General features: G+C 36.0%; 1 protein-coding gene across 6 annotated transcripts in view; it reads left to right on the top strand.

The window, feature by feature from the left end:
- Nucleotides 1-14174, top strand: part of ARAP2 (ArfGAP with RhoGAP domain, ankyrin repeat and PH domain 2) — a 189991-nt gene that overhangs the window by 57722 nt on the left and 118095 nt on the right. For all 6 annotated transcript variants that reach the window (XM_074395987.1, XM_074395988.1, XM_074395990.1 and 3 more), the window contains exons 8-9: nucleotides 901-1021; nucleotides 10618-10796. In XM_074395987.1, coding sequence (XP_074252088.1) covers nucleotides 901-1021; nucleotides 10618-10796 — 300 coding nt within the window. The remainder of the gene's footprint in view (nucleotides 1-900; nucleotides 1022-10617; nucleotides 10797-14174) is intronic.

The following is a 14174-nucleotide window of genomic DNA, read 5'->3' as shown; positions in this document are numbered from 1 at the left end:
CATGTTTGTAAAAATATCCCTCACGGCCTCTAAGCAGAATTGAGATTTTCCATCTTTGTACTCCTATATCCTTTAGTTTTTATTCAGTTTTAAACTTGTCTCTCATTGCATTAGCTGGTTTTTTCATTTTGAGACTGCTTGAAAGTATAGGCATTCTGAATTTTCTTTCCAGTACGGGGCCCAGAAAATATTACACCTTTAATAAAGAGTTGAAATCGTGCAGTAGTTATCATGACATGAATTGAGAGGGTCCAGGAAGATGAAGACGGGTAAAAAGTTATCAAAGTCCTAAGAATGACCTTTCTTTAAACAAAATTATAATATTTATATGCTGTTTGGAAACAGACAGATCTTTTTTATTCTTTATTTGTTGGAGAGTAGAAGTTAAAATGACAGTGTGAGGTTGGGATGTTCATCATCAGTGCACTGAGTAACGTGGTTAATTTAGAAAACCCAACATGTTTTTAAGGTACACTTTGGTTCCAAATATCTAACAGACCTGTTTTAAAATGGTTTAGTTACAGTACCTGTTGTGGCCAGCAGATGCCTGCAAACACCATAAAATCATTTAGAGCAGATTGTTTTAAGGAACATGCTGCTGGTTTTTGGAACTCTGTATTGCTAGTCTAGTAGGACTGTTTGTATTTGATTCTTTCCCTTTTAATTCAAGATGAAGAGAAAGTTGAAAAGACATCGTACCTCAAAGAAGGGGACATTTAGTAGTTTCTTTTCTAGGGTATTACATTAGCATGTGAGTGGACATATTGTTTGTATGTCATTTAAAAAAATTGGATTGAAATTATAAAAGAGAAGTTGTTGTAAATACTGTAGCATTCTTTTTTGATAAGATCAAGAGAATTTCATTTTCATGTGTCTCCTCTTTTTTTCTAACCAATATAGGAGATGTATTCGAAAGGAATAATTCCCCTTTCTGCTGTATCAACAGTACGAGTTCAAGGAGACAACAAATTTGAAGTCGTTACAACACAAAGAACTTTTGTTTTTAGAGTAGAAAAAGAAGGTAAGATTATTTCTTTATCCCTATGAAATACAGACATTAACTTCTGACTAATCATATTAATAAACTAGTTAGACTAGGAATGTCAAGAAACCTTTAATATATTACTTTTTAATAATTTACATTTTAAAATTAATTTTCCAAATGCATAATGTTAAAACATAAATAAGTTGACAAGTTATTTGCTCATTTTTTCATGCAACACATATTCAGGGAGAAGCTATTGTGTACTAAGGAGTCGTAAATTCTGGGAATTCAGTTGTGAAAAGAAGTGGGCAAAATTCTCTGCTTTCATGGAGCTAACCTTTGAGATGTTTGGATAATGCAAATTAGTCATTTAATATGCAAAAACGATTTTTCTAACTATTAAATTAGTTTTATGGACATTTATGGCAGACTTTAGTTCACTGGTTCCCAACCTTTTCTGCATCAGGGATTGGTTTCGTGGAAGACAATTTTTCCATGAACTGGTGGTAAGGAGATGGTTTCTGGATGATTGAAACACATTACATTTATTATCTGCTTTAGTTCTATTATTATTACATTGTAATATATAATGAAATAATTATACAACTCACCATAATGTAGAATCATTGGGATTCCTGAGCTTATTTTCTTGCAACTAGTTGGCCCCATCTGGGGATGATGGAGACAGTGATAGATCATCAGGTATTAGACTTTCGTAAGAAGCATGCGACCTAGACTCCTCGCATGCACATTCTGCAGTGGAGTTTGTGCGCCTGTGAGAATCTAATGCCACCTGTGATCCTACAGGAGATGGAGCTCAGGCAGTAATGCCAGTGATGGGGACTGGCTGTAGATACAGATGAAGCTTCGCTGGCTTTCCTGCTGCTTACCTCCTTCTGAATGGCCCTGTTTCTAATAGACCATGTAATGGTACCAGTCCATGGCCTGGGATATGGGGACCCTAGCTTTAGCTGACTGCACAGGGACAATAATCATTCTATTGCAGATTTTGGAATGTCTTTTATATTTCTTGAATTCTTTTCACCTGCATTGTCTATGGGACACTTGATAGCAAAAGTTGATCCAAAGATGTCACATGTTTTCTGGATTGAGTTTAAATGTGTACAGAAAAAATCTTTTCAGAATTTTTTTTGAATAAGGGTGGGGAGGAGCCAGAAAAGTTAAAAGTTACCTGTTGTGTATTTTATTTTACTATCATAATATGTCATTACTGTAAATTTACTAGTTTTAGTAATTTAGGTAATAATATCTCATTAAGATTAGTATTTTAACTAATTTTGTGCACAGCTTTTATTTAGGAATAGATAAATAATTCAACTTGATTTTTAGAAGTACTTCTTGGTGCTTTAATTATTTGATTAATAACAGTATGGAAAATTGACTGAATCCCTGATACGTGCCAGACACTTTGCTAATTCTTCATTTCACAACAGTCTTATAAGGTAGGCAGTATTAAAATTATTAACCTATTTTCACAGATTAGAATGTTGACCACCATTTTATCAGGTGGAAATGACTACAGTGTTAACTATTATGGGGCAGTATTTTCTCTTTTTTAAACTGCTAGAGTCCTGGCACATATGTCTTTGCATAGCATGTAAAAATCGGTCAATAAATATTGTATACTATTAAAAGGTTTCCATTGTTTCTTGGGGTAATCAACAAATGGAATCATTCCAGCAGGCCTTCACCCTGTGCAGCTTTGTTCAAACTGTGGATTACTGAGATCAACTTAGTAGGTTACGATGTCACCAAAAACATCCTCCCTAAATTAAAAAACAGACCTCAAACATAAAATAATAAATATCAAAGTGCATTTCTTACAGTGGGTGTTATATTGTAAAACATATTTATATACACAGTGTATAGATGTAACTAAAAAAGAGTTTCTTGCTTGGTATTTAAAAATAATGTTGAATGAAAGCTATAGTCCCAGAGTAGGAGTCAGCAAACTGATCTGCAGCCTAAATCTGACCCAGTGCCTTTTTTAATAAATAAAGTCTTGTTAGGCAGCAACCACTGTCATTCATTCATTTTTCATTCATTCTCATTCAGTGGTATCACTGAGTAGTTGTGGCAGAGACTCCAGTAAACCTAAACTGTTTAACTATCCGATTTTTCAAAGAAAAAGTTTATAAATCCTTGCCCTTGAGCATTTGACCTAGAATTTCCTATGTGAGGAGCCACTTTTTGTGAATTGTTGCCTGAAATTCAGAAAATTGTCCACAGTTGTGATACTTGATATGAGACTTCTATTTGAAATCACAGTTTTTCTCTTCCTGTATTTCTTTTTTTTCTTTATGTATATATATTTTATTGCACTTTAGGTTCTAGGGTACATGTGCAGAACATGCAGGATTGTTGCATAGGTACATACATGGCAATGTGGTTTGCTGCCTCCATCCCCCCGTCACCTATATATGGAATTTCTCCCTATGTTATTCCTCCCCAACCTCCCTACCCGTGCTGTCCCTCCCCTATTCCCCGCAGCAGACCCCAGTGTGTGATGCTCCCCTCCCTGTGTCCATGTGTCTGAAGCACATGGCATTTCTTCTCTTGACTATCATGGCAGTCTTTCCTTATGCTTTGGTTTCCACCATCCTGAAAGGTGACTGCCTGCTTCTTTGAGGTGCTTGTCACCTTCCTCTTGGCCTTTCCAAGTGAATTTCACATTGCTACATAGCCTGCATTTTAAGATAGACATACTAAATAAAGCTTCCAACTTGTATGAAAATCTGTTTAGCCATATTTACTTGTCACACTAAAAGTTAAACAGACACATTTTATTTAAGTAGGCTGTGCCAACCCACACATGTTTAAAAGTTTCATGTTCACATTGACAGATAAATCCTTCTGCGGTGTATAGTTCATCTTTGGGATATAAACTTAGGACAGTATGAAAATGTCATTAACTTCAATGTAAATGTATTGTTTTTAAAATAAGTTGTAGGTCATTAATTTTTGAAACCATAGACATACTGCTTCAGTAAAAATGCACGGTATACCCATGGAATTACTGGATGAGTTATTTCGAGTATACATGTGGAGTTATTTACACAATAGCTATTCTTTGTCTTTCCTGACCAATGTCATTATTTCTAAACTGCTGAATCACCCACTGATGTTACTAAGACAGGATTACAGTTTGGCATGTTTTCCTCACAAGTTTTCTAAGGCTTCTATTTCCTCCAATATGCTAATGAAATACTGTTTTTCTCTTAGTTGCAAGTGAATTTTATGCACTTGGAATACACATGGAGTTATTTCATGTATACACGTGGAATTACTAACGAGTTATTACTGTTTACATAGTAACAGCTCATGATTTTAAAGATAACTGTGTGTAGAGGTGTTTGTACGTGTGTGTGTGTGTGTGTGTGTGCGTGTGCTTGTGTATTTATATATTTAGTATGGAACTTTCAACAGGGTACTAAATATGTTTTATTGAGTGATCTTTTTTCTTTCCATGTATACAAATGGATGATTGTCTTTTATTTTGTGGGAACTGGTAGATCACCTATAGTGGCTTAAAGACTTTGACTTAATGAACTTTAAGCTAAATTAAGGTCTATTTTGATTAAGTGAAGAAGCAAAATCAAAGTTCAGAACAAAAAGGGGAAAGTTTTGGCATCTTAACAGATACGAATTTTTTATTTTTGGTGAAAAGGCTTTGAGTGACTTATATACAATAGCTATTCTTTGTCTTTCCTGACCAATGTCATTATTTCTAAACTGCTACGTCACCCACTGGTGTTAGTTATTAAGGCAGGATTATAGTTTGGCATCTATCCTCACAAGTTTTCTAAGGCTTCTATTTCTCTAAATTTCCTAATGAAATACTGTTCTTCTCTTAGTTGCAAGTTAATTTTATTAAAATAATAACATTTAAAAAATATACTTCCCCAATTACAAAATTTAGTCTGACTCCTGTTCTCAAGCAGAGTCACTGGAATTGGTATGTGGGTCATAACAGCTATTGATCTTTCCAGTCAGTCTGTATGCCTTTGTACCTGTGATCACACATGGAGATGTGATACTTCAAAACACTGGTGATGTTCTGAGTGGGGAATTCTCATGGTTAGAAGAGAGGTTAAGAATTCTGAGTGGGCATTTCCTTTCCAAGGGCATTGTCAGAACTGGCGCTCATCTGCAGGTCCTGTGTTTCTGTCCACCTTAACAGATGCTAGACCCCATGGGAAACATGCATGTGTGTTATTCTCTCAATTCTGTTTTTAGACAATATACAGCCATTCAGTGGCAGCTCTGATACTGATATGGAAAAGTGTTTTTTTAAATTAAAAAATGTTTTTAAAAGAACATATAAATGTCCCTTGGTGGTTTTGGGCAAGCAGACTTTTCCCTCTTTTGAAATTTTCAATGTTTTTAGAAGCAAGGCATGAAACATTTACTATCTATTTCCTTACTCACCCTCCTTAATCTCATTAACGATGATTTGCTAAGTGTTTCCTTTGAAGACTTCATCATGATATTCTGGAAGTTTCTGACATAATGTATTTTAGGAACTTGCCAGGACTCCAAATTCTATTTAAAATATTCTATTGGGGCGCCCCAAGTCTGGTTTTGAAGGAGATCTCTTGGTTTTAGGGTGACTGATCCCAAATGTGTGTCTCCATCTCTGACCTCTTCCTGTACTCCACAGTCATATATTCAGCGGCCTACTCAGCATCTCAACATGGGTGCCTAGTAGCACCTCACGCTTAATGTATCAAAATTCCCATTTGTACCCTCTCTACCAAACTTTCTCCCTTGTAATCTTCCTCATCTTAGCAAATAGAAGTCTCAGGTGCTTAGGCCCCGAAGTGTGGTGTTATTCTTAAATATTTTTTCTTCTCTCACCCTACATCTAGTCCATTAGCAAATCTTGTTAGTTTGACTTTGAAAATATGTTTAGATGCTGACCAATTCTCAACAATTCCACTGCTATCAGGATTATGTTAAACATCTCTCATGATTGACTGCCATCATATTTTTCCTATACTTGTCAAAGCGATGTGTGCTTCAGTAAGAAGTAAAATCATGTCTGTTCACTTTGCATGATCCATGGTGTCTGCATCTTACTGAGAGTAAAAAGTACTTCTGATGTCCAAAAGCCCCTGCATGATCTGGTCTTGGTATTTCTGTCCTCATCTTTTTCTGTTCCCTTTCTTCTGTACTATGGTTGGTTTACCTACAGGGGCCTTTTGTTCCTTGAATATACCAAATCTGCATGTTCGTTCGCCTTACCCTGGAATGCTCTTCCTCCAGCCTGCTCCTCAGCTTGGACCTGCTTCTTTATTTCCTCTCCCTTCAGGCTTTTGGTTAACCATCCCCTTCCTCTGAGGCTTTTTATGTATCCTGTACAAAATAACACTTCCTGGGCCCCTCATCTTGTGTTTATGTTACCCAATTGCTCTTGCTACTGCGTAATGTATATTTAAGTTTTTATGGCCTTCCTCCTTTCACTAGAGTGTAAACTCCGAAGAGTAAGGTCACTGTCAGCCTTGTTCACTGCTCCATTCCTGGTATTCAGAATAGGTTTTGGAACATTGTAGGCTTAGTAAATATTTGTGTGAGTGAGTGGTTATGAGTTTGAAGAACGACCCTTATGTGCACTACTTCCTTCTCTGATATTGATCATGAATTACACTGAGGGAATTTTAGTTAGATCATATTATCATATCAAAAATAAAGCCCAGCTAAACTTTGTTAGATAAGGCGTGGCCCTTCTGTAGTAATCTCTAGTATAACCAATCCCTTGTTACTGCTAAGTATGCCTGCTGCTAAACCCAGTAAATAGTTCAGAGAATATTGTCTTGATTTTTCTTAAACCTCCTTTGTTTTTTATTTTTTTATTCTGATACTCTAAGCTGGCATTCCTGAAAACATCAAGAACTCGTTTGAGATTTTAGGAATTTGCTATTCTTTTATTTACATTCTAGCATAATCACAAGAAAATGGCGATTTCAACACTTATTCTTTGTTTTCCCCACTCCCTTTCTTTTTGGCCTGCCTGGAATGCTACTCTTAGAACCAAGCCGTAACGATGTCAGAGCTTGTTTCCAGAAGGAACAGTGTTTACTACAGTGCTAAGATGAAGATACACACTTAATACATATTTGTTATCAGAAAGAATAAAAAGTATTTTGGTTTGAAGAACAGGCAGATGCTAGCACTGTATCTGTCTAACTTTGCCCTAGACTCTTGTCCGACAGGAAATGATTATTTGGTTTGGAATATTGTGAGTTATCAAAGCATATTCCCCTGTATCTCAGGATGCACACATTGCATGGCCAAATACAGGTGACACTTGTAATCTATTTTTTTGTGTTTGGATTATCTGTTCCATTGTTTCTTTCCATTGGCATGAGTAATTCAGAATAAACTGAATGTTACTATTAATTCCTGTTCTTCAGACTGTTTATTTCCTATTAGTAACTGAGGCCCTCAGGAGCTAGATAATTCTTCTAGGCTATGTGTTGAGATGCAGCCAAAGTAAGCTTAATTCCAACAGATGCAATTGCCAGTTTTAAATTAATTCCTGAGAAACTGAAATATATGCTAGCAGTAATCTAAAAGCCATAGCCACTTAGGCCCAACTCATTAAATTATGACCTATATTTCAAACACAGTGATTTATATGGATTAGCACAAATAAACAAAAACCATTATGTACTATTTGCTTGGCAGAAATATCTTTTGTGAAACTAATGATCACAAGTAATAACCAAGTTAAGTGGAAGGTCTGTTGCTATAACTGAAACTGTAATAAATTATTGTAGTGCAGTCTGGATCTGCTTATGTAGATGCAAAAATGTAGAATAGCTGCTGCATATTGATGTTGACTTCGCTACCTGAGTATTTAAATGTCTTTTAATTTATGATGTATAACAATGCTGGGGACATAAATATTTCATCCTGATATATTGCAACAAGCATCAATTCTTTTTCTTTTCTTTTCTTTTCTTTTTTTTTTTTTTTTTTTTTTTTTGAGATGAAGTTTCACTCTTGTTGCCCGGGCTAGAATGCTGTGGTGCAGTCTTGACTCACTGCAACCTTAGCCTCCCAGGTTCAAGCGATTCTTATGCCTCAGTCTCCTGAGTAGCTCAGTTACAGGCACTTCCCACCATGCCCAGCTAATTTTTGTGTGTATGTTTTTAGTGTAGACAGGGTTTCACCATGTTGGCCAGGCTGATCTTGATCTCCTATTCCTGACCTCAAATGATCCTCCTATTTTGGCCTCTCAGGGTGCTGGGATTATAGGTGTGGGATACCACACCCGGCCAACAAACATCAATTCCTGGAAGATTATGTAACATCTGCAATAAAGCACCAATGAATGCGGTTTTTTGTTTTTGTTTTTGTTTTCGTTTTTGTTTTTGAGACAGTCTCTCTCTGTCACCCAGGCTGGAGTGCAATGGCACAACAATCTGGGCTCACTGCAACCTCCGCCTCCCAGGTTCAAGTGATTCTTCTGCCTCAGCCTCCTGAGTATCTGGGACTACAGTCATGTGCCATCACACCTGGCTAACTTTTTATATTTTTAGTAGAGATGGGGTTTCACAATATTGGCCAGGTTTGTCTCAAACTCCTGAGCTTGTGATCTGCCCACCTTCGCCTTCTAAAGTGCTGGGATTACAGGTGTGAGCCACCACGCCCGGCCTTGAAGGAGTTTCTAATAAACTTTTGACTTTGGTCATTAAAGGCACAGTCAACTTCTTTTAGTAGTTTTGAAGAAGGAAAAGAACAATGATCATTGAAAAAGTAAGACTCATTATGAAATAACTTTGGATTCATGTCTTTGAATATGAGTAAGTTTGCTATGGAGACTTACTTCAATCCACAATGAAGTCATTGGGCAGACCTCTCTGAGAAGGATCTGAGAAACTGTCCCTTTTCTCCAGCAGGGCTCTGTTTTCTCTTCTCCCTTCATTCTGTGAAAGTTTTTACTACGTATGATTCAGTATGTTTTGTTTTGTTTCCTTTGCTTTGACAACTACTTCTCCATATGTTCTGACAGCCCATTTTGCAGCCTTATAGATAGAGTTGTACCTCAAGGTTTACCTATTTCTCCTCCTTTTGCACTTCACGTTTATCCCCTTCCATGGGCCTTCTCATGTACAGGCCACTGTTACTCACATATTGCTTTAGTCTGCCTGGATGCTCGTTCCAGGGCACTGAAAACCTGAAGTGGCTCTGTTAATTAACTGGATTCTCTTTCTTTGGGTGGCCAATTTCTGATGCCATGTTAACTTTTATTCTGAGTAATTTGTCTTTCTTATCAATACCCATCATAATATATTCAACTACGTTTTTTTACTCTCTTGAATGCCTTAAGTCCTCATGTATTATTTTGTTTCCATTTTCACAGTATTTTAAGTCTCCGTTGCTTTGTTCTTGATCTTCAGACTTCCAGTGTGGTCTGCCTGTCATTGTCTGTATTATCATAATCATGTCTTTTTATTGCTAAGAATGCTGAGATGGTTTTCTTTGGTCTCGGTAATAAAGACAACATTCCTAAACAGGGCGTATGAATTCTCTGGTCATATTTCCCAATATTTCCACGTGAGTTCAGAATTATACTTTTATTCATTGATAAGTTAGTCCCTGAATGGATGTTGGTTCTTCTGCCTTTGTTCTGATGTTATCCTCCGCTCAGAATCCTGTTCTGCTCTTCCCTCTTCCAAATTCCAGTTTTGTCTTTTGAATTGCTCTTCATCCTCAAGATCTATCACATTATACCTCTTTTTTCCCCCATGGTTCCAAGAAAAGTTGTTGGAGAGTTGAAACATTTGATTCTCCTCATTTTAATGCTAACTTGCTATATGACCTTCAGCAAATCACTTATCTCAAGTGACACATATATTATTTGATACCATTTATATGACATTTATACTACTGTGCTCCATTATGTGTTCAAATCTTGCTTGACTTATGTAGCTTTAATTGCTCCTTGGGGACTAGAGCGAATTCCTATGCCTGTAACACAATCCATTGTTCATAATTGAAGGTCAGTTCGATTTTGTGGAAGAAGTAGGAGAACCAAATTTTAATTTGCCAGATGAAATGCTAGTGTTAATTGCTGTGGTGAGAGTGGAATGGAAAGTGACATTGAAGCAGGCATACTCCAGAGTAGAGTAGGTTCCAAGTCATTGTTGAAAGTAGGATTTCCGGGGTCTTTGAGTAACTGACTTGCCACATAAAATCTGTTCATTATGGGGTAGCAATATCACATTCTTCTGTTAAAAGAGAAAATCTATTCTTATGAATCTAAACAAGGGCTTCTCAGATATTAACAGGGTTACAGAGCATCTGTAGTTCTTTTTAAAATACAGCCTGTGATTCCTCAGGTCTGGAGTAGGGCCTGAGATTTTACACTTCTAATAAACTCAGAGGAAGCCAGTGAAACTGACTTCAGGACAACTGCATAGTGTCACTCCTTTTTCCTCAAAGAATTGGGTCATTGGCCCTGTGTACAGTAGCATTTAGGTTGTAGTTGTGGGAAAGAATCTGTAATTTATGTGTTGCAAAGAGCATAGATTTCTTCTTGATGTTTCTGTATCTATGTAACTTATATATGGACTTATGTATTTTCTCCTGTCTTTGTTTTTCAGAGGAGAGAAATGACTGGATCAGCATACTGTTAAATGCGTTGAAATCACAATCTCTTACATCGCAGTCTCAAGCAGTTGTTACACCTGAAAAATGTGGATATCTTGAATTGAGAGGGTATAAGGCCAAAATTTTTACTGTGTTAAGTGGAAACAGTGTGTGGCTTTGCAAAAACGAACAGGTAAGCTCTGTTATAGCCATTGCAAATTGTTGCTGTTTTATTATAGTAACAACTATGTTTTGTTTGGAAGAATTTTTAGTGATCTGACTTACAGAGTCTTGTTTTTACATTGAGGACTTTACTTGTAGAGTCTTGTTTTTTGCATTAAAAATAATTTTTGAAAAGTATTCCGTTGAAACATTATACAACTACATGAGAGAACAATTAAGGACCAGTGAACATTACAGCTGCTGATGAAATAGGCCCAGTTCTGCACCTGCTGTGTTGCTTTTATTTTTGTGATAGAAAATTATAGAGCAAGCACAAGTAACATATTTGCTTGAGTTTACAGATATTATTCATCTGTTTTATTTTGAGCTTATGTACGTGAGGTATATATATGTATATACATGTCTATATAGGTACAAATCGAAGTGTACATACGTACCCACATCTACCTATACACACATATCACTCTACATCAGGCGTCCCCAAACTTTTCAAACAGGGGGCCAGTTCACTGTCCCTCAGACCGTTGTGGGGCCGCCACATACTGTGCTCCTCTCACTGACCACCAGTGAGGAGGTGCCCCTTCCTGAAGTGCGGTGGGGGCCAGATAAATGGCCTCAGGGGGCCGCATGTGGCCTGTGGGCCGGGCCGTAGTTTGGGGACGCCTGCTCTACATAAATAAAATAGATTTGAATCATTGGTTTACTAAATTTGATTAATATCAAAGGACTCAATAGAGAATTTAAATGTTTTGAGGAGTCCGATGGTAAACTAAAATTGTAACAAATCTTGTTAGCTTCATTTGATTCTGTAGACTGGTTTTTCTAACATTTCTGGTTTTTAATATTTATAAGAAAATTCTGTAATCATTTTTTTGGAAGAGCTCCTTTTAAAAGTGTTCAGCCTAGAATATATTAGATACTTAATAATTGTGGGATTGAATTGTGCACTTTCATTTTATAACACATTATTATGGGATATGGTAAGGTAAAATATAAATTCTGACTTTTTTAAATAACAAAAATAGGAATGTCAACTCAAAGCAAATAGTAGTTTCAGAACAATTAACTATAGGCATCCTCTGAACTTTAACATGAACTTATACATTACATATTTTTGAGGATAAGATTTCTTAGCCAATTAATTGTTGAAGGCATCCATCCAGCACTCTTGGGCTATTAATAATGTGGGTAGTTAGCATATTCCTCAAGAAGAATACTAATTTACAACTTAATAATGTTTACAAGTTGAATATGAATATTTCAGTCTTCAAAATATGATGATTACAACTTTTCTTATTAGAATAGAGGTCAAAAATGCATAGGATGAATGTATCAGTATGGAAGTTACTCTGCCAAATTAATTGAGGTATTCAGTTTGTACTTGCATAGACCTGATGGCAAGACTTGATAGACTTGCATAGACTTCAGATGATTAGTTTCATTGCTCAGATTAAACTGTCTGAGTTTCTGTTATTCTCTAGGAATAACAAAGATATTTTAAAAGTTTTATTAGCACTTTCTGACTAGTGAAAATGTACATGAAATTATTGCTTTATTATTAGTAATTGAGTGTGAAAAGCATAATTACCATTTGCTGAGTACCAGGTACAATGGTAATTAATTTGTAAACTTTTCCGTTTGATCTTCCACACAAACATAGGAGGAAGACATTTTTTGTCTACGTTTTGTAGATGAGGAAAAGAGATAATAGGCCTAAGAATTAGTTTATAATGCAGAGTTTAATTTAAAACTGGGGCTATATAACTCTAAGTCTAGCTTCTTAACCACTCTACAAACTGTGTTTTTAAAGTCTTGGCTGAAAAGAAATGTTCTGACTGTGAACTCTTCAAAATAGCCTAAGGATTCTTTCATTGAATAATTTAGTTGTCTAGGAGTTTCAGGGTATTCATTCAATAAACATTGTATACCATGTCAGACATGCTGAAAATGATGAGTTTACTGAGAAGGAGGACACAAGTCTTGTCTTCCAAGAGGAAAGGTCAAACAAGACCAGAATATATGATGGATGGTGAGGTCAGTGCAATAACAGATTGTACAGGAGTTACAGAGAGGTGCAAAAAAGGGGCATCTGATGAAGCCAGTGAATTAGAAACACTTCCATGTACATGAGTAATGAGTATATTCTCCTTAAAAATGAAAACATTAAGACTGAACCCCTCTCCATCTTTTGATAAGTAAACATATTTTTGTGCATGTATGTAAGTTCTTTTTCTATGAATTAACATGCCTATATATGTACCTTTAAAATGTATACTATTGTCTGTGTATATGTGTGTGTGTGTTTAAATTGCATTATGTCATATGGATTCAGGTCTTAAGGGATTTGGTCTTTAGTTCATCTTAAAGAACTAGTTGGTTCAACAATGAGCTGATAAGGAAGATCGTCCATGTTCAGGCCCTGGCATACCATTCTGTTTTCATCTATATCCACATCCTGGTATATGTCTTTTTCTCCAGAGGAAAGTTGCTCATTGGTTTTCTCCCATGATAGAGCACATATAAAAAACCTGGTGACATGCTGAGTATAGGGTCTTCCTCCTCAATGCAGAGGGCTTTGGGCCAGTGGGTACATCAACCTGTGTTTTGGGAAAGCACTAAACAACAGTAAGATGGTTTGATGCAACTTTGAAAAGTTTTATACAAACCATACATACACACACAATAATCTTGTGTATTTTTTTAAAGGTGATAAAAAATCAATAAAAATGTAAGCAATATTAGATTTGAACCTCTGTATCTTAATATGTGTTGGATTTAATTTAGTGACATGCAACAAGGCTTAATTATTTTTATTTAAAAATCGGATTTATTGCTCACATAACTTAATAGCACAAATAGAATGAAAAATAATGAAATTGACCTATATCACCCTAACATAAGAACTATTTTTTATTTTTCTTGCCTTTAATTTAGATATAGTTTTACTAATTTACTTTGTCAGCTACTCTAGAGAGAGTAAACTGTGAATGGAGGTGAAAGGGTAGCTATTACAGCAAATGTTGAAGAGTTATTAAAGAGGAATCTAATTTATTGCAAAGAAGATTGGACTGGGAGGTTGCAGTTATGGGTTTTTATTCTTGTTCTACTGTTAATTCGCTCAGGTAATTAAGTTAGTCTCTTCAAGTTTAAATGGCATCATTTGAAGAAAGGAGATGGATTACTATCACTAAGGCCATTACTTAAGTTGCAAGTTAAAATTTCAGATTTCTGAGCTTGTTTCAGATTTGTTAATTCAGAATTTCTGGCAATGAGTTGTAGACTCTGAATTCACAAAAATACACCCCAGGTGATTCTGTGATGGATGAGCCAAAAACCACATGTGGTAAAACACTGCTCCAAGTTGTTTTCTTTCTCAAAAATGATAAAC

This window comes from Saimiri boliviensis, chromosome 3 (genome assembly GCF_048565385.1).
Source record: "Saimiri boliviensis isolate mSaiBol1 chromosome 3, mSaiBol1.pri, whole genome shotgun sequence".
NCBI classification, from domain to species: Eukaryota; Metazoa; Chordata; class Mammalia; order Primates; family Cebidae; genus Saimiri; species Saimiri boliviensis.
Note: the sequence above shows the minus strand (reverse complement) of the source record. Positions and strands in the feature narration are given on the sequence as shown.